General features: G+C 34.2%; 1 protein-coding gene and 1 long non-coding RNA gene across 3 annotated transcripts in view; one reads left to right on the top strand and one right to left on the bottom strand.

Annotated features, from left to right (window-relative positions):
- The first annotated feature begins 251 nt into the window (after positions 1 to 251).
- On the top strand, positions 252 to 26051 carry LOC127880895 (uncharacterized). Its single transcript, XR_008049806.1, has 3 exons — positions 252 to 332; positions 23366 to 23435; positions 25935 to 26051. It is a non-coding gene; the product is annotated as an uncharacterized LOC127880895 (long non-coding RNA).
- The window catches only part of LOC127880892 (cationic amino acid transporter 3-like), a 35322-nt gene continuing 24499 nt past the window's right edge, over positions 15907 to 26729 (bottom strand). For both annotated transcript variants that reach the window (XM_052428369.1, XM_052428368.1), the window contains exons 4-8: positions 25908 to 26103; positions 23770 to 23893; positions 22700 to 22837; positions 17403 to 18576; positions 15907 to 16893 (exon numbers count right to left, since the gene is read on the bottom strand). In XM_052428369.1, the coding sequence (XP_052284329.1) occupies positions 16802 to 16893; positions 17403 to 18576; positions 22700 to 22837; positions 23770 to 23893; positions 25908 to 26103 (1724 nt within the window). In that variant the 3' untranslated portion in view covers positions 15907 to 16801. The remainder of the gene's footprint in view (positions 16894 to 17402; positions 18577 to 22699; positions 22838 to 23769; positions 23894 to 25907; positions 26104 to 26729) is intronic.

The following is a 26729-nucleotide window of genomic DNA, read 5'->3' as shown; positions in this document are numbered from 1 at the left end:
TAAATATCTAAAGAAATTTATTCAGTCACATTAAAATGTTGTAACTGTATACGTCTACGTAAATATATAGCAAACTGATCAATATCAAAAAGCATCTTTTACCAGATATATGAAACATCATCTAAATTTAATTTAGCGTAATATCACATGAACAAATACACTCAATGAATAGTTCTTTGCTCCTTATTCAGTTGTTAACTTAATGTTTCCAGGTCCACATTATTTATTATAAACACATGCCAGGGCCTCGCTATGACGTCATCAAACTCAATGCACGATCTTATAGGGTAATTTCCTGTGACGCAGACTACGATGTACACACATGTTTAAAGGTACGTATCTCCGTTATTTTATCTGAAAAGCAAACTGATTCACTCGTTATTGGTTAGACGAAGGATAAATCTAAAAGCATATATCACTTTAAGGTAGTGTTTACTGATTTGTCATAAAAATAAATGCGTTTGAAGTTAAAGGTGCACGAACTTATAGGTTTAGAGGCTAAGTTATGTGTTATTAGCCGGTTGGCTTGTATTATTTAATCTTGAAATGATTAAAACAACTGATACCGTTTGCTAAATTATCTTAATATATTTTATTTAGTATACGGCTATGTTACCACAGCTTAAACGTACTGCCATTCAGGCGATCATATGGTGAAACGTGATTCATTTTAATCAAACAAAATATAAACACTTACTAAAATGTCAACTGATTTAAGATACAATAGACTTATCACTAATGCCTAATGAAGAGGAAATAAAAATGCAACAAACGGCGGGTTTCTAGATAGAACAGTGATCAAATACCTAATTTTAGCTTGTAAAGAAGTGTTATATGATATCATCATTGACAAGCATGTAATGTTGTCGCCGGAGGCAAAGTGAGAAAAACCTTGGCGTGATCAATCCCTGTTACGCAAAGCAAGGCTTAAGCGACCCATTCTGACAAAAGAGTGTTCAATATTGATTGTACTGATGGAAGTGGCATTATATGCATTAGCAGAAAGAGGACTGTTTAATGCATGCGCGTCATGGTGTTTTTCAAGTCATTATTTCCGCTAAAAGGAACCAATCGTGCTTATTTTAAGACTTTCAAACATTTTGTGTTCTGTAACTATTTTGCGAATATCAGATATGGCCGTGTTTATCAAATTGTTTCGTAGAACTGTTTGTCTTGATTTACGCAACGTTACTTCGTTGCCTGTTGACCACAACTTGAGAGTGTACATTTTTTATAAATGGGTCAATAAAATCTGTTTCCAAGTACAATGTTATTTAAAACATATATTTGCAATATCCTGTATTTATTAAAATAGGTACAGATGTATCAAAAAAGTAATTGTTATAAATAAACGGTAGTGAATAAACGTCTGTTTTTCTTTTTTCCCATTTAAAGGATTGAGCTTCAGTAAATGATGATTATAATAAATGGTATTATCCTATATAGCATAAATCAACAAACAACCTTTGCGTATCAGCGTATCAAGTTAGTGTGTACTAAATTAATAAATTAAACATTTTCGCCTTGATGATATTTGCCTTTTTGGCAGTTTTGTTTACCTATTTCGTTAATTATGTCAGTATAAACTGTTAAATTGCTCCCATGTGATGCTTCATTAAAACACATTAGTAATATCTGCCAGAGAATTACTAGTGAGCTTTGTGTCAAGATTAATCAGTATGCATCTGTAACTACCATTGCTTAACCACATCAGAGACAATATATTGCTTGCTACAGATTTCATTTGTAATTACGATTTCCTTTTGCATGAATTAGGTTGTTTGTGTTAACTTTGATAGCTGATAATTACCATTTGTTTTGTTGTTGCAATAACGTTGTCGAAACCAAACAATATTTGTGCTAATAAGCAAACTAATACTCTAAGAAATGAATTGTTTAAAATTAATTTGAATGTAATTTAAACATCATTCGATTAATATCCTTAAAATGCAACACCGCATTAATCTCTTTCCCTAGTTACCTGATTAATGTGTAAGATATGTGATTTAAGGCGACACGGATTAGATAAATGTGGATCTCAATCATAAGTATTGCCATCACAGAATGTCTAATTCTATCAATGGGAATCGCGCCTTTTGCAAATGTTAATATAACCTGACCCCACTACTGTTATGTCACGATTCAAACATAGCGAATAAGTGACATAAAAACAGAGAACTACTGTTATGTCACGATTCAAACATTGCGTATATATGACATATATAGAGCACTTATGTTATGTCACGATTGACATTGCGCATATCTGAAATATATAAAGCACTTATGTATGTCACGATTCAAACATTGCGCATTTCTGAAATATATAGAGCAATTATGTTATGTCAAGGTTCAAACATTGCAAATAACTAACATAAAAACAGAGCACTACTGTTATTTCACGATTCAAACTTTGTACATATCTGACATATATAGAGCACTTCTATTACGTCACGATTCAAAGATTGCGCATAACTGACACATATATAGAGCACTGCTGTTAGGTCACGATTCAAACATTGCGCATAACTGACGTATTGACAGAGAACTTCTGTTATGTCACGATTCAAACTTTGCACATATCTGACTTATATAGAGCACTTATTATGTCACGATTTAAACAATGCACATTACTGACGTATTGACAGGGCACTTATGTTATGTGTCACGATTCACACATTTAGCATAACTGACATATATACAGCACTTCTGTTATATCAATATTCAAACATTGCGCATAACTGACGTATTGACAGAGCACTTCTGTAATGTCGCGATTCAAACATTGCGCATATCGGACATATATATAGCACTTCTGTTATGTCACGATTCGAACATTGCGAACAATTGACATATACACAGAGCACTTATTATGTCACGATTCAAAAATTGCGCATAACTGAAATATAAACAGAGCACTTCTGTTATATCACGATTCAAACATTGCACATACCTGACATAAAGGCAGAGCATTTCTGTTCTGCCACGATTAAAAAAATACAATTAACTTACATATAAAAATAACACCTCTGTAAAGTCACAATTCAAACATTGCGCATAACTGACATACAGGCACAGCACTTCTGTTACGTCACGATCGAAATATTGCGAATAACTGACATATAGACAGAACACTTCTTAGATATAACGATTCAAACATTTAGCATAACTTACACATAGACAGAGCATTTCTGTTATTCCAAGATTCAAACCTAAGCATTACTCACATACATTTATATAAACGGGGCACTTCTGCTATTTCACGATTCATATATGCGCATAATATATGACATATATAAAGAGCACTTCTCTTATGTCAAGATTCAAAGATTGCGCATAACTGACGTATAGATAGAGCACCTCTGTTATGTAACAATTCAAACATTGCGTATTGACGTATAGCACTTCTTTTATGTCACGATTCTAACATTGCGCATAACTGACATATATAAAGCACTTATTATGTCACGATTCAAACAATGCACATAACTGACGTATTGACAGAGCACTTATGTTGTGTCACGATTCACACATTGAGCATTACTAACATTTATAGAGCACATATGTTATGTCACGTTTCAAACATTGCGCATTACTGACGTATTGACAGAGCACTTATATTTTGTCAAGATTCAAGCATTGCGCATTACTGACATATAAACAGAGCATTTCTGTTATGTCACGATTCAAACATTGCGAACAATTGGCATATAAACAGATCACTTATTATGTCACGATTCAAACATTGCGCATAACTGAAATATAAACAGAGCACTTCTGTTATGTCACGATTCACGATTCAAACATTGCACATAACTGACATAAAGACAGAGCATCTCTGTTCTGCCATGATTACAAAATTGCAATTAACTTACATATAGAAAGAACACTTCTGTCATGTCACGATTCAAACATTGCGCATAACTGACATATAGGCACAGCACTTCTATTATGTCACGATTAAAATATTGCGAATAACTGACATACAGACAGAGCACTTCTGTGATATAACGATTCAAACATTGAGCATAACTGACACATAGAGCATTTCTGTTATTTCAAGATTCAAACATACATTTATATAAACAGAGCACTTCTGTTATTTCAAGATTCATACATGCGCATAACTGACATATATACAGAGCACTTCTGTTATGTCACGATTCAAAGATTGCGCATACCTGACGTATAGATAGAGCACTTCTGTTATGTCACGATTTAAACATTGCGCATAACTGACATAGAAGCAGATCAAGTGTGTTGTGTCACGATTCACGATTCAAACACCTCAAATAACTGACATAAAAGCAGGGCATTTCTGCTTTGTCACGATTCAAAAATTGCGAATAACTTACATATAGAAAGAACACTTCTCTTAAGTAACGATTCCAGCATTGCTCATATATGACATATATACAGAGCACTTCTGTTATAACATGGTCCACGATTAAAAGATTGCGCATTACTGACATATAGACAGAGCAATTATGTTATTTCACGATTGAAACATTGCGCATTACTAACGAATAGACATAGCATTTATGATATGTCACGATAAACTTTGCGCATTACTAACATATAAACATATACATAACCCTAAAAACACGTGAGCATATAAGCCTTTTAATGTCGACTGGCATGTATTAAATACATTCAAAGCACATGATAATTTTGGCGTTCAGTAATACCAATACAATTGTCAGCATTGCTGTATACTAACCAAAGTTAAAATAAAAAAGATGTGTTTGTGAAACACTATGTCCCTCCATATATTTGACCTGTGACCTTGAAGGATGACTTTGACTTTTCACCACTCAAAATGTGCAGCTCCATGAGATACACATGCATGCCAAATATCAAGTTGGTATCTTCAATATTGCAAAACGAAATTATAGTGTATATTGAATGAGCGATTTTGACCTATTTATTGGACCTTTGACCTTGCAGGATGACCTTGACCTTTCACCACTGAAAATTGCAGCTCATTGAGAAACACATGAATGCCAAATATGAAGTTGTTATGTTTAATATTGCAAAAGCTATGGCAAATGTTAAAGTTTGACGAAAACCAACAAACCAACAAACAAACAAGCCAACAAACCAACAGTCAGGGCAAAAACAATGTGCCCCAGTATAGACTGAGGGACATAAAAAAGTATCTAATCATTTCCATTATATTGTTAATCATTTCTTAATGATTGGGACAGATAATGGAAAGTAAAACCACACGTGTTCTGTGAGGAAAAAACGCATTTGCTATATAACTGCTAGAGATTTTAATGTATCTTAAATGTTGGTTTGATGCCCGTTATCGGAAAGTTTTAACGCATGTTATGTTCGCTGAAATATTGCTTGGCTTAACGTCATATGTAATTAAAAGTGAAACAAGTTCAAGTGGAAACTAATATTGCAACAAATACTTTGGAATACATACAAAATCTTGCCTGAAATGAGGCTCTCACAGTGAAACGACTTTAAAATGACGGCAGCATACATTTTCATTCAAAAGCTATGCATAGTCATCGATATTCATCATCAATTATGAACATTAATTTTGCTATTTTCTGAATATCAATTACATCATACTTAATAAAATATTAGTCTGATGACACCGGAGCCGTTAAGCAATATCTAAAATAGAAACCATGTAAGCAATAAGATTTATTGTCAACAGGTATAGTCTTGGGACAGAGTAATGAATGTAAGCAAATGCAGTTTTAATGTGCAGAGTAGCACTTAGGTCCTGTTGTTTCATATGCGTATGATGATGTTTCGCCTCCGTGTAAGACTAGATACTATTCCTGGTAAACAGTTCATTTTTGTATAATATATTAGCATCGCTCTCTCTATATTCAATACGTTATTCGTATAATTTATTGTTTCATTCCGAAAAATACTCACAAGATGATAAGGAATTGTTCAGTGCCTTTCTATGCACACCAAGAAAGGACAAGACAAGAGACACACCTTTGCTCGAGTGCAGGAATAAACAAAAAAAAGAAAGGCATTCAGTTAAGCGAATATGCTGTCATTTTCAGACAAAATAGTCGTCTTAGGTAATTCACAATTCTGAAAGTACAGCGTGGAAATAACAATCAAATAAAGTATGATCCTTCTCTTTACAATGTTGTCACTCGTGTAAAATGAATTTCACCATTGTCATAACGATAAGATTTTTCGGAAGTTGTTGTGTTTTTTGGAAATTTCCGACATGTGAATTTGTTTTGTGGGATACCTAACTCTAGTCGCCTTTTAAAACTGATTGAATTTTCTCCATCCTTAATCCTGACTGAAATCGAATTTTGCATCCAATGCCTCTGTTAAATTATTTAATTCATTACTAACGTTGAGGTATTTAGTTAAGGTAATACATAAATTTTTACGCGAATCTCAGACTAAATAATGGCTATTTTCACAACGAACGAACTTAGTTTCAGGCATTCTTTCAGACAGCCGAGTATTGTTTGGTATGAAGAACTTTTTTTGCAAAATCTGACTAATTTTATAACGAAGAAACGAATCTACGAATCAATCGTCGTATTGTGCGTAAAGTCGGATGATATATTGTTTGATATTGAGAAGTCTTAATGAAACGCGCTTTGTGCGCTTGATATAATTATTGGATCTGACTGCCGTGCTGTAACGTGCAATCAATCAAGTCGTCAATTGCTGGTGCCACCACCGTGATTTTGTCGATTGGGCAATGCCCTCTGACTCTTAGGTACTTAACAAATTTGCTCTTGATGTTGATTTTATAGTTGATATTGCTAAAAATTGTATCATTGGAAGCATTGTTTTCGTAACCAGAACTACACTCAAAGTTCAAAATAGATAATTCCCTTATATTGTTCTGATTAAGTAGTGAGATTTATTTCTTTTGCTGGCAAACATTGGGAATGAATAGTGTTGTTTTAGTGCATTGTCGGAAACCGGTAAACATGCGGTTTTCACTTATTTTTCTTTTCCTTTTCCATCAACCTTAAATTCGATAATTATCATGCATGCAGCAAATATACATCGGCTCATAACTCAAGTATAATAAACCAAAAACGTACCGCCATAGAGACGATTGATGATTTAAATGTTTAGTTAAATCGCCATTGACGTTATGTATGTTCAACTCGTAAAATCATCAAGTGTGATGATGCGGTTTAATCTTAATTCTTTATTTTATATTGTGCAGTATTTGACCATTTTGTCGTTTGTGGATAATTATTTGCCTACATAGGAAAGTATTCAAACGAATCAAAATACACTATCCCAGATAGAGTATAATTGAGTAACGTGTGTAATATGGGTTTATAAGTATAGCAAACCGAACAGCAAAGCATCATGGTAAAAACATTCAGAATAAACATTGAATACGTAAAAAGGAAAACAAACATGAAAGCCCATTGGTGTTTTACATGTACAAAGGATACTTAAAGGGGCCTTTTCACATATTTTGGCATGTATTAAAGTTTGTCAATAAATGCTTTATATTGATAAATGTAAACATCGGATCTTATAAGTTTCAGTAAAAAACAAGAATAAAGTTAAAGAAAGAAAAAGAATGTAACCCTCAACTGGGCTCGAACCGCTGATCCCTGGAGTAAAAGTCTATCGCGTAGACCACTCGGCCATCCTTCCTCATACTATGAAACATGAATTTTATACTGTATATAAGCAATCCTCGTAGTATCACAAAATATAACGACAACAACAGAACTCTCAAAATTATTCAATCGTTTCGCGTTTCAACGCTTTTTAATTTCCAGGTTTTTAAATCGTCAAAAGATTCATATAATGAATATTTTAGAGCATGTTAGATGTTCAGTATTACTGTTTCATCACAAATATCATACCAACAACGAACATTTGCGAATCTGAAACATTTTTTGTAATTTTGCCAATTAGCCAAAACGTGAAAATGCCCCTTTAATAAATTATAAACCTTAAAATCATCTTAGTGTGTTTATCGGAATTCCAATAATTCCATGTTGCGAATAAAAACTCCTGATTTCACAAAGATATTGTGTATAAGACAAAACTCACATAAATGGTACGGTTAATCAATTAACGATGTCTAAAGATTAGTTTGACCCTAAGGCTTATATCAAACGCTCTCTAGTCTTTTTCCAGGGACTTAAACCAATACTTGGTGTCTTTGGTGGAAATCTAAAGAACACTCCCACTGTCGGGATTCGAACCCGATCGACCTCCCGATCGCTAGGCGGACACCATATCCACTACGTCATGGCAATCTCTTTTGAAGATGGTTTATAAAAACGTTATCATATTTGTTGAAATATATCGTTTAGTAAAATTAATAAGATAACGCGTATTCAACAAACAATGGAACTAGTAATGCACGCTATCAAAACATTGTACTTAAGTTCTTAACCAGAATGTGTTACAAAACAGTCGGTTGTTGAACTAATTTTGCAAAGTTCTTGAAATTGAAATACATTATTGACTCAGCAACAGACATGACCGTCCAATAAAAAATAAAGTTGAGTACTTTTTATGTCCCCAGTCTATACTGGGGGACATATTGTTTTTTGCCCTGTCTGTTTGTTGGTTTGGTTGTTTTGGGGGGGGGGGGGAGGGGGGGGGGGGTTATGGTTTGTTTGTTGGTTTGCGTCAAACTTAAACATTGGCCGTAACTTTTGCAATATTGAAGATAGCAACTTGATATTTGGAATACATGTGTATCTCATGGAGCAGCACAATCTGAGTGGTAAAAGGTCATGGTCAAGGTCATCATTCAAGGTCAAAGGTCAAGTATATTGGGGGACATAAAGTTTCACAAACACATCTTTTTGTTCATATCTTCACTTTAAATTAATATAAGTTTATTAATACGTATTAATGTTATTACTGTTAGAGCTTAAACCGTTTATAGGTAAAACATATAAGATACATTGTGCATTGTACACGATTAAATGTTCTTCTTTCTGAACGTTGCGTGGATACCAAATATTGATTTCTGATGTATTGAATTTCAGTCGATGTCTGTGCATATGCTTAATTTCATTTGACGTAAGTTCGAAAACGAAAAACATGTCATGCCAAACAGTATGAAATACAAGACATATCGAACACTAATGGTAGCGTTCACACACAAATAACTTATTGTTTGTCTGAAAGCAAATGCAAAATGTATTATTTAGCTAATCGTACTCGTTGTTGAAAACACGCCTTTGCTGAAACGCAGAGTTTCCAAAAATTCATACTTACCCTGTTTTTTATGAGACCTGAATATCGTGATAATCTTTACGGTAAAACTCGGTTTTTATTAATATCTTACCTATTTCAATATTGTATACTCCTTTTAAAATGTACAAAATAAGATACCACTTATATTGAGTTAATATATAATGTGTTTGCGTATAATAAGGAATCTTGTTTCAGTAATTTACGCAAAAATTGCCGTGCGAGAACATCTTAAAAACACTTTAGGTCAAAGAAGGTCATGTACAGTATTTCGTTCAATTGTTCAAACATGTTTTTAGAAGTGATTCAGTACTTACCATTTGAAGTGATAGAACCTTCTTACAAGTCGCATGAAAGAACAAGTTAAGAAAAAATACTTAACAAAACAAGCAATGTGACCAAGATAATACGATAACAAAGAAAAGGCAATATGCTTTCTATTTTGTAATGCCAATGGAAAAAAAGAACGTTTTATGCCTAACGCGCATTGCTTATGTAACTAAATATGTAAAATTCAGTAACACTTTTCATAAGGACATCACGTATCTGTATGTACTTAATCAATACAAGGTACCAGTTCACGGCGTTGTCATCATGTTAATTTTACTAAAATCTTCGGAGCGCATTTCTTTTAACATACATTTTTTTAACTCATCCACAAAATATTTAGACGTGATGTTATTGCATGATTGTAATATCTATTGCTCCGGTAAAATTATGTACCGTTATCACATTATTGCAACATATTAAAACGACAACACTAGGGTGATTCATAACTCTGTACTTATATATAAACACAAGTATCTGCTACAACACCGATATCACTTACAATTGTGTGAGCTTTCGATAAAACACAGTAATGACTTGATAAATTGATGCAAATCACTTTGCATATCAAAGTCGCGGCAATGACCTCAAAATAACTCTTTTTTGTTTCAGTTTAATCATAACATTGCTTTTAAAATCACAAGGAAATTTTACATTTTATTGTAAGTAACTTGGCAGAAACAGCAGATAACTCTTTCGCAAATTAAAGTACTTCGATTAAACCGTGAGACTATACATTTCCAAAGAGCGTCATTCTAATCACATGAACGCAGATTTATTACTTTGGTTTAAACTCGAATGACTTTTCACAAGGCCTTCATGTTGTTTCCCCCTATCTTTTCCCTCTATATTGTTTTGAACGTCAACTCGTTATTATAATATGGAATGTTGTCCTCACTTAACACACATCATGCTTCCTTCAGGTTGTGTGGGAGTGTATGTTGCAACAGCATAATACGAAACAGTATTGTTTATGCAAGTTATTCTTTTCTAAATGGAAACTGCTTTACACTTCCATATTCTAAATCTTAATGGTCACCTGTAGTTTACGAAAAAAAACAATTACATGTAGTACAATGTAAGTGTGTTTGCTTCAAGACCGATACTATGGATAGAAGGCCATAAAAGTATTATTGTGCAATCTACTTTTGTAGAAGGAATTGTTGTCAGGTACCACAGCATGTCATTGAACTCCTCAGTAAAGTCAAACTATCGTAATGATGTAACTGCAACGATTATGTATGTCAACTTTTTCCGAATAAATTTAACCAACACTTTTGTTATGCTAAATCATTATTTTTTGTTAAATTTGGATGCACCGTGTACAGGCTTTAAATCGAAAGAATTAAAATTATTTCATTAAGAAGAAAGATTTGTAATGCTTAGCTTAACGATACTTAGAAGCATTACTTATCCGTGTTTCACAACAAACCAAAGCTGTGTGATTCCCCATAGTTTCAGTTTATAGGAATAATTTAATAAGATAATAAAACTTACACATTTTGAGGTATGCTAACTGCAGACAAATTATTTTTGGAGCAAACTGGTAAAATTGTTTTCCAAAGTTATACTGTTAAAAAGATTTAGTGAACAACATTTCAACTTCAGCGAGACTTCACGAAAACTCTTTAAAAGTGTTTAATAAATTACATAATTAAAAACCATTGCTTAAAATTCCTTATCAACAGCTTCATGTTTTACTGATAAAACCCAAGCACACAGTATACACTTATGTTATTTCAACGTTCTGTATCAAAAATATGAGACAAATGTTTAACTTCAATTGAAAGATAATTGAAAAAGATTGTTTATTTTAATGAGTTTCGATATTTGTACTTAATTTAATGTTTATAAATAAAGCTTATTTTGAATACTAGCATGGAACAACAATGAAAGAAACACGATACAATCAATAACAATTATGTGTTGTTGTTTTTTAAACAGAATTTGTTTTTACAATGTACTTAATAAAAACGCGTCGACAAATTAGTAGTATGCGTGTATCGTAAAAAAAGTATATAACATTCTCACCTTGACATAACCTACGTCTTGCAACAGTCCTTCATTCATGGACCATGGCTAATTGTCAAATAAAACGCTTTCGATTAATTACAAGTAGTTGCTGTATGTTCTTTTTACGGGTGTAATTATCTCAAATAAGGCTAATTACAATATAAGAAATTCTCTACATCAAATTATTTACCTCAAAAATGACTGCCTTCGAGTAATCGTGAAAAGCAGTCCTTATGATAAACCAGCTATCGTTTTTGACAAACGTATCGCTAGACACGTTCACCGTCTTAATGTGGTTCTTTTTATGTATCTGTGATTCTCTCAGGAGTTGCACAAAAGATGGATCTGTCGATCAGTGTCGGTCACGTACATTTCGTCATTTTATATAATTCTTTTCAACCGAAAATGAATATTGGGTATTGAACATAAAGCAAAACCAACCTTATGATATATCAGCTAAACTTTGATGCAGCATATAACGTATGAAACAAATTGATGAAAAACATACCAGAACCATAATAAAGCTAGATATCCGTGCAATAAAACGTCGGTCGGCAAATTACATAAATAGTCGGTAACTCTTGCGTCCTTACACTTATTATATCCGCATAAGACATTTTTGCACTATACTCGATTAGATCACACAAACACAGACACACAGATACCCAGACAAACCCTACAACCACCCATCCTGCCACACACAAGCACATACACACGCACACACTCACGCAAACGCACTCACGCACCCACACATGTTCAAGCTTATGGACAATTTCAATGTGTGCTTATTAAGCGTACAGTTAGTATTTTAGAACTTAAGTATTTAGTTCGTGTAATAAATCTAATTTGCTATAAATGCCTCACACCAAGTCATATCATCTGTCAAATGGGAACCTGTAAGGAATCTGGTCAGATATTTTCAAATGATTTAATAGTATTCGGTGTATTGGGGTACTTGTATTTGTTTACATTTACATGTGCTTAATATATACATTTACTAGTAGTAATGGTATGTACAACTAAGGGGGATTCATGTATTGAACTAAACTAGCTCTCTTATATACACCATACTAAGGTTATTATTAAGTTTTTTACCGTTCCTTCGAAAGCCAATCCTAATAAACATCATTGCAACACTCTCGCAAAGAGAAAACTTGACAACTTCTGTCGAATCGATGTATCCATTTTTCTACCATTTGTCTTTGTAATTGCAGAATTTAATTTATCTATTATAAAACTTATGCAAGTCCGCCATGTTAAGCTTTTCTTGAGTGTTTGACTGCCTATGAAGCAATCCCAATCATAAATTTAACATTTAGTTTAATATTTGCATTTTAGAAGTTATCAGGTCAGTTCCTGAATCATCTGATGTCCGAATTGTCAGTTTACGTTTGACATTCATGTTAAAAGATGTTCAGAGCCGTGTCGTTGTGTTCTGTGCGTTTCCTTAATTGACACGTTAATCAACTATCACACGTATCTAATCATAACACTTAAGCTATCCATAGCACTGAATAATACAGCCACATACCACAAAGGAGGAAATTGTATTTTTATATGAAAAAAATCAATTATTCAGTGTAATTCGGTAATGCATACAATTGAACTGTAACTTAACGACGTATTTAGACCACCTATATTTGTACTAAAACGAATATTGTAACAGGACATTAATCAAACAGTAATTCGATATTCAATAAAACGTCCCCGTCACAAATCATAAAATAATTAACCTGCACTCATTTAATCCATCGTTCAAACAAGATCCAAATGTATAACAGGTAGTGCAATATTTGTGAGACTGGATAATTAGATATCCCATATTGATTATTACAGGAAATGCTATGTGGCTTATGTAAAGATGCATGGGGTTCCATTTCCTGAATTTAACTAACTGTTGATGCTAATTTAGGCTTAAGAATAGCCTAATATCGATTATCTTTTATCATTTGCCGTAATATGTTCTGTGTACATGTAAAAGTTGGAGAAATGGACGTCTTGTTCCGAAAAAAATAAACGCATGGTTTGGAAACCTGTACAAACAAATTCGTATTATTTCATCGATTACTTCATTTCTAAACGTCTTGCCAAGATAAATTCAAACACATATTCACATAAATCATGACTTTAAAAAAAAATATCGGGACATAAAGTAAATGTTTATATGTTTAGTATTTTAAAACGATCCTTTAAAAAAATTACCGTATTATCACTTTGTGTAGAAAACAGAAGTCGGACAGTCACTTACCGGCGGAAGGATCCTTAAATAAAAGTCTGCAGTACATTCGTGTTATGTTTAATCATTCAACTCAATGGCCAAATACAAAGGAAATTTGTTTCTGTTTTGTTTTTAGGCTATGAAAAAAGAATGTAGCACTGACAATTCAGACGCAACTACTGGAGATAAATATTATCATTAATGCGTTGCACTTCATTTATTGCGAATACCCATAGTGCCCAACTGTAATGTGTTAACAAAATGTGCATACATCTTGAGTAAGTAAAGTATTTTGAAATAAAGGACAAGAAGTCTGTCTGTCTGTCTGTCTGTCTGTCTGTCTGTCTGTCTGTCTGTCTGTCTGTCTGTCTGTCTGTCTGTCTGTCTGTCTGTCTGTCTGTCTGTCTGTCTGTCTGTCTGTCTGTCTGTCTGTCTGTCTGTCTGTCTTGTCTGTCTGTCTGTCTGTCTGTCTGTCTGTCTGTCTGTCTGTCTGTCTGTCTGTCTGTCTGTCTGTCTGTCTGTCTGTCTGTCTGTCTGTCTGTCTGTCTTGCCTTCTGTCTGTCATTGTTAAGAAAACAATGTGTCGTTTTCCAAACATCGAGTCATATGCGCAGAGGAAGAAGTATTTGATACACATTGGCCATGTATTGATCACACTGAACTAAGTTTGCACCATACGACTACAGCAGTGAAAATTATATCCATTCATGTTATGCTTCTGTTGTTAAATTCTGTACAGCAGACAAATTATATCATTCTATTCGCATGTATACGACCAATCCATATACACCATACTTACAACAATTTTTAGACATTTTAAATCAAATAATTCCGACTGCTTGTTTTGTATTATCAACTCTTCGAACTTATGTTTTGAATGGATGAACAATTCATTTATTACTATAGGCATAATGTAAGATGTTCTGCATTTATGAATTTACGAATTTATTTGACAGAAATTGTCTTGGACAATTTGTGCTTATATAGTTGAAACATGAGCGGAAATGTGTTCATTTTCTTATTAATGTTTGCGTGCTCTATTTTAATGCAGGCCTTCGTATATCCTAAATATCTTTAATGTTGTCATATTTATAGTCCTTAGGTCGCGGTATAATTACGTCACATTTTTAATATTGCAAACTGGTCTTCACATGAATGAGGACAATACTGTTTGAAACATTGCACCATGCGAATATTTTACACCATTTCCGAATGGAGAACAGTAGTGATAAGTTGTTTAAAAATGCGAGTTTAGTGATGATGTAAGAGCCCACATACGTTCGGACGGAGGGACGAACGCACGCACACACAACACACACACACACACACACACATACAGGAACAGTGGGGAAGCCTATCGAGCTAGAAAAAACAACTGATATTGCGTGTATTTTGATATATATGTAGGCTCAGGCTAATGCAATCAACTATGTTTTTAGCAAAAGTCGACTAATCGAATTAGTATTGTTAAATAAGCCGTTGGTGCAGCATTGGTGTTCCAAAGTTAATGAAATGGATGAGACTTTCCACGCGGTGACGATGTATGCGAATTCTTGTCTGATGCACAATCGCAGAGAAATAAAAGTTTAAAGGTGCGGTTAATAGTCTGCTTCGAATACGTATGCATCTTTAGCCGACTTCGACATTAACCCCCCGATCACTGGGATTTAAGTCGTCCGTATACATATTGCGCCGGAAGGCAGCCACGGCACATTGACTTATTTCCCTCACATGTACCCATTTATACACCTGGCGTTATATTCCATTTCACTTTGTAAAATTTTCATGGTAGAGAACAATATGCATTATACGTATTTCCAATTTCGCTTCAATCTTTTCAATAATAGTTAACTGTTATTAATGTCGTTGAAAAATACCTTTAAATTCAACAAATAACGTACGTTGTACACGACTACTGCAGACTGTAGTTTTAAATACAAACCATTGATACAGAATTGGTGTATTATATTCCAGTCAATGTATGTGCAAATATGTTTTTAAGTAACGGATATATATATATATATATATATATATATATATATATATATATATATATATATATATATATATATATATATATTGTCTTTTTTTGTCGATGCGACTTCATATAGATCTAGACGCAATATTTTGCTTTGTACAACGTCTGGTATTGTTTTCCAACATCACGGCCGACGTGGGAATCTTTTTGTTTGGACTTTGAGGCTTTATTTAATTTTATGTTTTCGTCAAGAAACTCTTGTGATAAACGTAACAAATAATTTGTTTCTAAAAATGTCCCTGGCAAACACTCTACTATTATTAAAATGGAAACTGTCATTGATAGCATTGTGCTGAGTAAATTTATAAATTGCATGACAAGTGGTGAATGTTTTGGCAAGTCTTCATGTCGTAACATATGTCAGAATGCAATATCAACTATATCAAATTGGCCCCAACTTAGTGAAACGAAGACGGACTATATATAATAATAATCAATAAGGTAATGCTTATTGGTTATTTTGTAAGGTTCCTATATTGAAATCAATTCATGTTTAATCCCTCCCCTATTACAATCTGTAGGATTCCACCTTTGTTTGTTTGTGTCCAATGTGAGGAACTATTAGTTGCTTTACGGGCTGGTAGGAAAGTGATTGAAAAGAAGAGTAGGATTTAATGGTAGACCAGATTAGCGAAATACCAAATGTTGTTGCAATGTTGTTTCTTGAACAAGACCTTTGTAGTTAAAATTACTTAATTAATTTTTTTACAAACTATATTAAACTCTGTGTAATCATGGTTAAAGATACTAGTCTAAGATTAGCATATTTCAACAAATTAATAGTGTGCACGGATATCGACAACATAATAAAACAGTATTAGCATTATAAACATGGTTAACAGATTAATTATAGTGAACATCTTTATCAGCAGTAAAATATGTACTTGAAGTTTGCTTTGTTGCAGTGTAATACATGTAACAATTGATTTCGGTTGAAGGTGTTAAAAGTATCTGCATATCAATGAAATCGCCGTCACTGCTCTGGCATCTGACGCCTGATGATTGTGATTGCCTCAGTCTGCCATCTCAGAAAGTATCACGGCGTTGTCAGTGCATCTGCTCATCTGGGAACTGCGATATCCATAGGCGCAATACATAAAAAGCCCTGTCAATGTAGTCGAAAAAGTTTGATTATATTTGCAGCGCATTTTTTATGTGTTTCTATTATTTAATTTTTATGCCTGATGGATTTCCGTGGAATATTCCACGCAATGTATTAGTTTACCATACAATATTTTATCTTAATATTTAATCATATCTGGTAGCCAGCACTTTTACCACAGCATTCTGCCTATGCGCATGGATATAATACACGGGCTATTTTGTTACTGGTTGAGTCCAGTACAACAAAGATAACAGTAAGACAACAATGTCAAACTCTAGCTGAGGTCAAGCACGTGATTAATGTGTACATTTTGCAATAATAAACAATTATAATCATCGTTAAAAAATCCGTTTTGAAAAAAACGGCCAATTTAAATTTAGTACCAATAGCGTAAATATGATATTTACGTCCATATGTGCGTATCGTGGATATGTCGTAAAAAAGATTAATGCTATAAAATTAACAAAATTAAAAACGAGAAGCTTATCGTTAAAGAACTTGTGACTTACCTAAAACAGTCCAAACAGCAAACCGAATCCAGGCTTCACTCGGAAGTGCCGCAATCAGAAAGATATTGATGAAAATCGACATCATTGGAATGCATGGGACGTATGGAAGGCGAAAATGCAATTTAGTTCTATGCTGCGCTTGGCTAGCAACAACAGCGATGGAGACGACAAGAGCGACTAAAACAATGAATAGGATAAGCAGTATCAACCAGCTGTTAACGGACTTGAAGAGCTCACTAATCTTCATTAATGTACAAAGCAATATTGATATTAGTATGAACACTATTAGGCCAATCGCTGTCCTTAACCATGACGTTCTGGAGGGCGTGGATAGGTCTGATAAAGGTGTTGTCAAAAGCGAGGTGACGCTTCCATTTGCAGTGTTGCTGATTTTACTTGGAAGACCACGAATACTCTGTAATCCTTGACGTGAATGTGTGTGCTCGTTATCTTGTGAATCGCGACATTTTTCTGTTTGGTTCTGAAGTTCATAGTAGAAATCTCGTGCGCTGGAATTTGTCGATGATTGGCTAGACCCATTAAGCTGACTAGTGTGGAACAAATTCATGTGATTTAACACGGAATCTTCATCAATGTCACGATACTCAATGTACAGACCCAAGCAATCAGTGTCGGGCTGGTAACGAAAACATATGACACTTATAGATACCATAGTGTAGGCAATTAGCGTACCTATGGAAACAATTTGTAACAGTGCCTCTAATTTGACAAACACCGATATAACTGAAACGAACATTCCAGCAATTATCGCCCCATATGGTTTTAAACCTCCTTTTGGTGTGATGTGCGAAAAACGATCGAACATTAATTTATCCACCGACATGGCATATAAAAGTCGAGGTATGCCGCATATCTGTCCTAACAAAGAAGCTATGAGGCCTATTAAACCCCCCACTGCAATGACACTACTAGCGCCGTATATATGTAGCGCATCTAGCATGTCTGGTAAGTCAGTGATGTGCATGCTGGGAGACATAGGCAGCGCGAGAGTTGCCGATGTGGCGATACAGAAGTACACTATTGAGCACACACAAATAGAGTACATAATGGCCGTCGGAGTGGTTTTACTCGGCTCTCGCGTCTCTTCGACGGCTACGGTGATAGTTTCATTTCCGCTGAACACTGGCATAAGTAATGCAGCCCCATAAAGAACCTGAAAAGAAGAACTATTTCAATGAAACATAGAAATATGTGTAAATGAAGTGTTTTTGTTCAAAGATATCTACGCAATTTAAAACTTTTGAATGTTACGCCAAATGCAATTACACCAATAGTTATTAGTTTCTCGATTCTCTGGTTCGGAGAACATTCATCTTACATATATAAGGTCAACCAGGTTAAGAACATTTTTTAATTAATTTCTTGAACGCAACAAATCGCTGATGGATCAGCATTCTTAATTTACAGTCGTATTACATGACACGTTCTGCGTCTTAATTTAGTTCATTTTAAGCAACTGTAATTCTTCCTGGGGATGCACACAAGATGGATCAGTTAATCAAAGTCGGTTTTTGAGCGTGTCTGCACAATTAATCTCGTCATTGTGTATTGATTCAAAACCGAAAATAAATATCAATGTTGAACATGTAACAAGCATGTTGCAAATTACCTCGCAGATTCAAAACAATGCAGCATATATACAATCATTTATTAAAGGGGCCTTTTCATAGATTTTGGCATGTTTTGAAGTTAATCATTAAATACTTTATATTGATAAATGTAAACATTACATTTTAAAAGCTCCAGTAAAAAATCAAAAATAAAATTTAAAAAAGGTAAAACAAGTAGACCGCAGCAGGGCTCGAACCAGTGACTCCCGAAATCCTGAAGTAGAAACGCATTAGCCAACTGAGCTATCCTGTCAAGCATACAAAGAAGCGTATTTTATACGTTATATACGCAATCTTCGTAGTTTCACAAATTTAAACGACAACAACAGAACTCTCCAAATTATTTAATCGTTTCGCGCACATGCAGCAGTATCATACAGGGGACCCTACCCCCCCCCCCACGAACTCGGGGGGGGGGGCGGGGGAGGTAGGGTCCCGGGGGTGGGGGGGGGGCAAATTTATGATACTGCTGCCTGTGGTTTCGCGTTGCAACGCTTTATAATTTTTTGCAAAAGATGCATATAATGGCTACATTAGACCATGGCAAATGTTCAGTAATACTGTTTCCTCACAAATATCATAACTAAACCGAAAATTTGCGAATCTGAAACAACTTTTTTCAATTTTGTCAATTTACCGAACAGTGAAAAGATCCCTTTAATGTGTTGTTTAAATATAATTTTATCATTTATTAGGCTTTCAGATCCATATTTTAATTAGAAAAATTAATCAAAAGCTGGGCATGTTTAATACAATAGACATTTTAATACACAGAAATGCTAGAAGTTCAATTCCTATTTATCGATGTTTTTTGTTAATAGTTTTTGTAATAAAACGAAATGCTACAGGAAATGTATCAGACAGCATTTCTTTTTTTAACAGTCACCATCATTAAATCAATTGATTAAACAAAAGATATAATGTATGACACGTAGTGCAATATTTGTTAAACTGGATAATGAGGAATACCATATGGATTATTGCAGGAAATGCTGTGTGGCTTGTGTAAAGACGCATGTGGTTCAATTTCCTGAATTTATCTGTTGATTTTAATCAAAACGTGGAAACAATTATAGATTTACCATGAAATAAACATCCATTTATAAATAATAAATCAACGATCGGCTTTTATAAAACAAGTTGTGTGTGAAAAAAAAAATTATTGTGCTTCAAAATCTCAAAAGGATTAATTAATAATGACGGGGAAAAGCGTCTCTTCAATAACCACAGTTGCATGTGTGAAAGTTACAGAAATCTATTTCTCGTTTAAAGCAGGTCATTCGTGGCTGCCGACGTCCTAAATTTATTATTATTATACAATCGTTTATGATAAACGGGACGTGTTTCAAACCTTATTTACACATGCTATTATGATATGTTATAAAGAACATTTTATCTTTAAGTTGTATATGTATCGGTTAAAAACACAACAATTTGTTAAGTGCACTTATTCACGCTTATCATTTTAGCTTATCAATAGCAGTGTTCTTAGACATATTAAACACAACTTTTAATGATGAAAGATAATAACATTACTTTAAAAAACAGTTTTGAAAACCGTCATCAATGTAAATGCATATAAACAAAATAAACTGTCCCCAGAAAATTGCCATTATACGAAAATGAAACTAACTATCTATAAACTTCGAGAAGCTCGACAGAAAGTAAATGAAATCATAAGTTGTTTTTATGACGATTAAGAAGTCTTAAAAGTTAGTTCAATTATTGAGAAGCTTGTAATTCTTACGCCTAAGGCGAAGTTTAAAAAAAGCATAGGAATTATCAAACTGAAATGCGAAAATTAATTCTCCATCAATATATGTTCGTGTGTTTTTTGATAACTTCTGACCTAAGTGCCAGAACCCGTTTTAGTCCCAAATGCAGTGACCGTTACAAGGCGATGGTCCCTAATGCAGTGGCCGTTAGATGGCGATTGTCCCCAATGCAGTGGTCGTTACAAGGCGATAGTCCCAAAAGCAGTGGACATAACAATGCGATAGAACCCATTGCAGTGGCCGTTACAAGGCGATAGTACCCAATGCAGTGGCCGTTACAAGGCGATAGTCCCCAACGCAGTGGCCATTACAAGGCGATAGTCCCCTATGCAGTGGTCGCTACAAGCCCGTGTTAGTCTCCAATGCAGGGGCCGTTACAAGCCCGTTTTAGTCCCCAATGCAGTGGCCGTTACAAGCCTGTGTTAGCCCCCAATCTAGTGGCCGTTACAAGCCCGTGTTAGTCCCCAATGATGTGGCCGTTACAAGGCGATAGTCCCAAATGCAGTGGCCGTTACTAGCCCGTGTAAGTCCCCAATGCAGTGGTCGTTACAAGCCCGTGTTAGTCCCCAATGATGTTGCCGTTACAAGGCGATAGTCCCAAATGCAGTGACCGTTGCAAGCCCCTGTTAGTCCCCAGTGCAGTTGTCGTTACAAGCCCATGTTAGTCCCCAATGCAGTGGTCGTAACAAGGCGATAGTCCTCAATGCAGTGGCCGTTACAAGGCGATATTCCCCAATGCAGTGGCCGTTAAAAGGCGATAGTCCCCCAATGCAGTGGCCGTTACAAGGCAATTACCCCAGCTTTAATTAGTGCTTTGTTTGACTGTAAATGCCTGAAGAAACAAACGAATGACACTGCAAATTTTAACATCAACAAATATCGACCAGTTATTTACCAATGTCCTTTTTATCAGCGCTGATCGGTTTGTACTAGGCATCAGTCCCTTCCATAACACGCCGTATCTATCTCAGACAAATGTTTGTTTCCCGCTGATTTCATTTATAAATGCGATAGGCAATTCGTGTATAATGTTTTGTTAAATACATCTACAAGCTGAAATGTATCCTCAAATACACAAGAGTGTTGTTGTCTATTTAAAAGAGACAAAATGTGTCACTGACAATGGAAAAATAAAACATTGCGTTTGCTGACCTGCAAATCTCGGGTATAATATAGTAATGAAGTAAACGCAATGACTTTCAACGCAGAAGTAAAATATAAAAAAAGGAACACATTTTTCGAAACCTGTTTAAATGTACATAGAAAAAATGAAAATACATAACCACCGTATTGCAAAATAATAAAGTTTTATGAAACATTATTTTTTCATATCGGTTGGAACACTTTAGCATATACATGTAGTTTCCGTACCTGCGATAAATGGTCATGTTATCGGCGTGAAAATGTGAGTATATTCCATTCTGTCCAGGTATGTTAAAACACACGCTTAATAAAATTCATTCTTATATAATATATAATATTCAGAGAGAGGAAGTTTTTAATACTAGAATGACGGCTAAAACGATTGAATATATCCCGCGAAGTAATTCTAAACAAACAGTCTTTGTTTAGTTACCCCTCGCCTCGATTGCAATTACAAAAAATAGTTTGCATGATTACAGTTGTATTTATTTAAATGAAAATATATATTGAAAAAAAATCAAATAAATCTAAACACAATTTTCAATGCAGAAAACTTCCACATTTATTAATAATGTTTGAAATATTTGTGTATGATAAAGTAATAAGGATGACAATTTAAACTCATCACATAATTATGTTGTGTTTGTTGTTAAGAAACACCACTTTCGACCGTAATGAAATTTAAAAAATCGGATTTTCTGGAATGGCTCTAAATCCGCATAAAGGGCATATTTACATCAATACATACCCCTGAAAATCCATGTGCAAAGAAGCCCAGCCCACCGGTCCAGTTATTGTGGTCCACGTGCAGGTATCCAATGCACACAAAACACATGATGATCAAGCCATTCAGCAACACCAATACCATCGATACAATTACAGTGTACTGGAAACGAAAAGGACAATTCAATATAAACAGCAACAATGAAAACCCAAGTGCAAATCCCTTCCATCAAATATACAGTCCTTTTAATATCTGCAAAAATATACATGACATTGCCGCATTAACCTCAAATATTAAGATCTAGGAAGAAACACCATTCGCAAAAACAATGACATACACATGTGTCTTCAAACAAATTTAAATGTAAAAAGTCGGTTTAATAATTATTTTTTCGGATAGTTTTTAAAGATAAAAGTGTGTAGAGGTTTTCGTTTCAATAAAGACTTAAAGTGCCACGGTATCTAATAGTCGTGCTCGGAATGCGGTCAAACGAAGCTATTATTCAATCAAATCCAAATCAATAAAAGACGATTAAAATTGTCTTATAAACTGTAATCCAAGTTGTTCTTCAAAAGTTTATTCATCCAAATACATAAACATGTGTAGCTTTCATTAATTATTAACATGCATAAGGAAAATAATTTTGATGATTTCCGATTATTTTTTTGCATGAAGTTTATTAAATTGCAGACTGATGCCCCACGCGTCTGATGTAGTAATGACATATGACCTGGTGGCAGAGAAAGTAATACAAGCCAAGGTATTTTAATGACTAGAATAATAATCCAGTACCTTTTAGTATATGCATTCTATGACATTATTCTTCTAAGAATATTCGAAAGACTATGCCTGGAAAATATTTTTTACTTACAATAGCTATGCAATTTATACAAGGGATTTAATGTTATTTTTAGTTTATATTCAGTAATTGATCCCTAGCATCATTTCCCTGTGTATTATATAATTCATATAACCGATATCACGTTTCAGCGAAACGATATACCCACGAGATTAAATTTATTACAGCGTTTTGAAATATAGCTCGCAATTGTGTGCTTGTTATCATATAAGTTAAACCAATAAGCCAGGAATACCTTTGCTCGAGCGAAAGATAAACAACTGACAACCAGTGCAATCAGTAAAGCAATAATATCTGGTGTCTCAACAAATATGCTGTTCTCCCTCGACGCAATGGTCATCTGATGTAATTGGAAAGCACTAAAAGTAAACAAGAAAACATTACAATTGGACCAGATCATTGCAATCAAAATGTAATACTAAAGGTTGTTCATAGACGTTATTTGTCTAAGTTAAACATTGCGTTATATCATGTGCAGTTAAGCTCTGCGTACTATCATATGCAATCAAGCTAAATTACAACAATGCTTCTATTTACAATCGTGTCAGAAGTTTGGAATTACCTATATAATATTTATAACCGGAAGAGCGTTGTTTCACTCCACATTTGAAATTCATTCGTGTATATGTGATTTAGCCTCCTTTTATTGAACATTCGCATTTGTTCGTAGTTTTTACCAAATCCCGAGATTGAATATTTGGCACACATTTGGAAACACTGCCGATGTGTTCAGCGGGATTTGGAACATGGTGTGGTTTTGATTGATTGAATATTCTAAATCGTTAATCATAACTGCAGTACAATTTTACATCTAAAGACTTTGCTTAGTTATTACACACATCACTCATGATATATTACGTTTTGGTCATAAACAAATGATTTCGCAGACGGCATACAAAATTAATGTTTCTATTCACAACAAAAGTACTTTGCTTGAGGCATTTCTTTAGAAAGCTGAGCAATTTTTGGTAGGTCGAACATTTTGTGAAATATGACTAATTGTTGCGGCACAGACACGAATCTTCAAGTCTATTGTCGTATTGTAGGTATAGCGGGATGATCGATTGTTTGTTATTGAGATGTCTTATTGAAACGTGCTTTGTATACTGGATGTAATTATCGGATCTGATTTCTGTGCGCTTCCGCGCAATCAATTAAGTGTTCAATTGCTGAAGCAACCACCGTGGTATCGTCGGTCATTAAAACACCATTTTATTCTAAAGAAGTTTTACGTTATACTCTCGTGGTAAATCTTTAAGACGAAATTGCTCCTAAAATTTGGCATAAGAAAATATTTCGCATTCTAATGATCAAGACGATAATGGAACATCCACATTTTCAAATGCTAGTTTGCAGATTTTCATATTTTGCTAAACAAATTACTAGCAAATATATTATATTTGGAAAAGTGTTAACAAGTTATAAAAGCAAGTTGAATAAAAAATATCGCCTGTCCGCTGTACAAATCCGAGACATTGAGTAGCAAAAACAAACGCAAATAACTAAAAAACGGCAATGTTTAATATCTCTCACGAATTTCAAACGCTAACTTTCCAGACATATCAGTAAGAGAGTGTTTAGCGTTTATTTCGTTTAAATATTCTCGTTATATCTCGACTTTTCTAGCTACAAATTGTTCTTAGCAGGAGCTAATATATTCTGATTATTTCAAAATTTCGAATGCAGATTATTGATTTTACTGTTAAATACCTTTTTCGTTGGATATAAATATTATTTTCTTATTTTGATTTAAAGATATCTTCCTGTTATCCCCATTGCAATTAAGCGGCTCCTTAAAATTAATTATGAATACTCGAGTTACCATTTTTTCAGTGTTTAATGATCTTAATAAGGCAAATTATATTGAAGTTATTGTAAATATTGTAAACAACTTGCGTTCGTTAATTTTCTTGTCATCGTAAATAATTAGCTCTTTTAAACATAACATTGCGGGCAGAAAATTGTAATACTAGTTATATGTTTATAACCAACTTATGTTCTCATAATGATGTCTTTTCCTGAACAATTTAGTGCTGTTAAAATCTGTTTATAATAACTATAGCTATGGGGTTTTAATTACTTAATCATTTAATTGAATAATAGAAATAATGAGTATTGGTAAATTTCATTTAATATCAAATACCAGTAATTCAACAAATTTAACTGTATGGCATAAATAATGATTATTGGTGTGTATATTTTTTACACAAACGTAAACACAAAGCAAGCTTATTTGACCCAATTTCGTTTGGCCAAGATTGGTCTTTAACAGGCGTCGATTTGGTTCTTTCTTGTTTGGAGCCATGCATAATTTAAGACACACGGTATTTGTTAGTTTTTAACGTATCAATCATTGGTATCAGAATAATATACCTGGAAATCGTCCCATTTGTTATAAAGTTGACGTACTGGCTCCACGCTTTGGCGGCTATTGCTGCTGCAATGACGTTCTCCAGTAGCAGGTGCCAGCCTACTACAAAGCCACAAAGCTCACCGAGCGCGACATACGTGTAGAAGTAGGCCGATCCAGCACGAGGAAGCCGTGCACTGTTCTCAGCATATGCTAACCCTTGAACAAACAATACATATTTGCTAAAGATGTCCGTTTAACATTGTCTTCACGATATCTGTTTTCAGAGATATCTAAACTTAGAGCTTTGTTATATTAAGCACAGTTTTAATGTGACTTTCGACTTTGATTTGTTGACCTCATGTCTGATATATATCATCGTTACTTTTCTAGTGATTAGCAAGGATATTGATAATAATTACCGAACTGGTCTAAATACAACATTCTGAAACAAGTGTTTGTAAAAACTCCTTGACCTACGACCTTTTTCTTTCCTCCCCTAAAAAAAGAAATCAGCAAACCAAATTAAAGATAAAAGGTCAAAGTGTTCTCTGTAGATCGTGTGGAAACAAAATGGTTCAATTATAGACCGACCGACTAACTGATTTGGACAAAGTTGTATATGCCCATAACTTCGAAGGGCCGTTATTGCGTTAAATAAAAATTCAAAAATAAGTTCAAAAAGCTATCATATATCATATATTTTGAGATTGCCGTTCGTATTTGGACAAAGTTGTATATCCCCATAACTTCGAAGGGCCGTTATTGCGTTAAATAAAAAAATACAAAAATAAGTTCCAAAAGCTATCATATATCATATATTTTGAGATTGCCGTTCGTATCTT

The sequence above is a fragment of the Dreissena polymorpha genome, chromosome 5 (genome assembly GCF_020536995.1).
Source record: "Dreissena polymorpha isolate Duluth1 chromosome 5, UMN_Dpol_1.0, whole genome shotgun sequence".
Classification (NCBI taxonomy): domain Eukaryota; kingdom Metazoa; phylum Mollusca; class Bivalvia; order Myida; family Dreissenidae; genus Dreissena; species Dreissena polymorpha.
The sequence above is the reverse complement of the archived record's forward strand: the minus strand, read 5'-3'. Positions and strand labels throughout refer to the sequence as shown.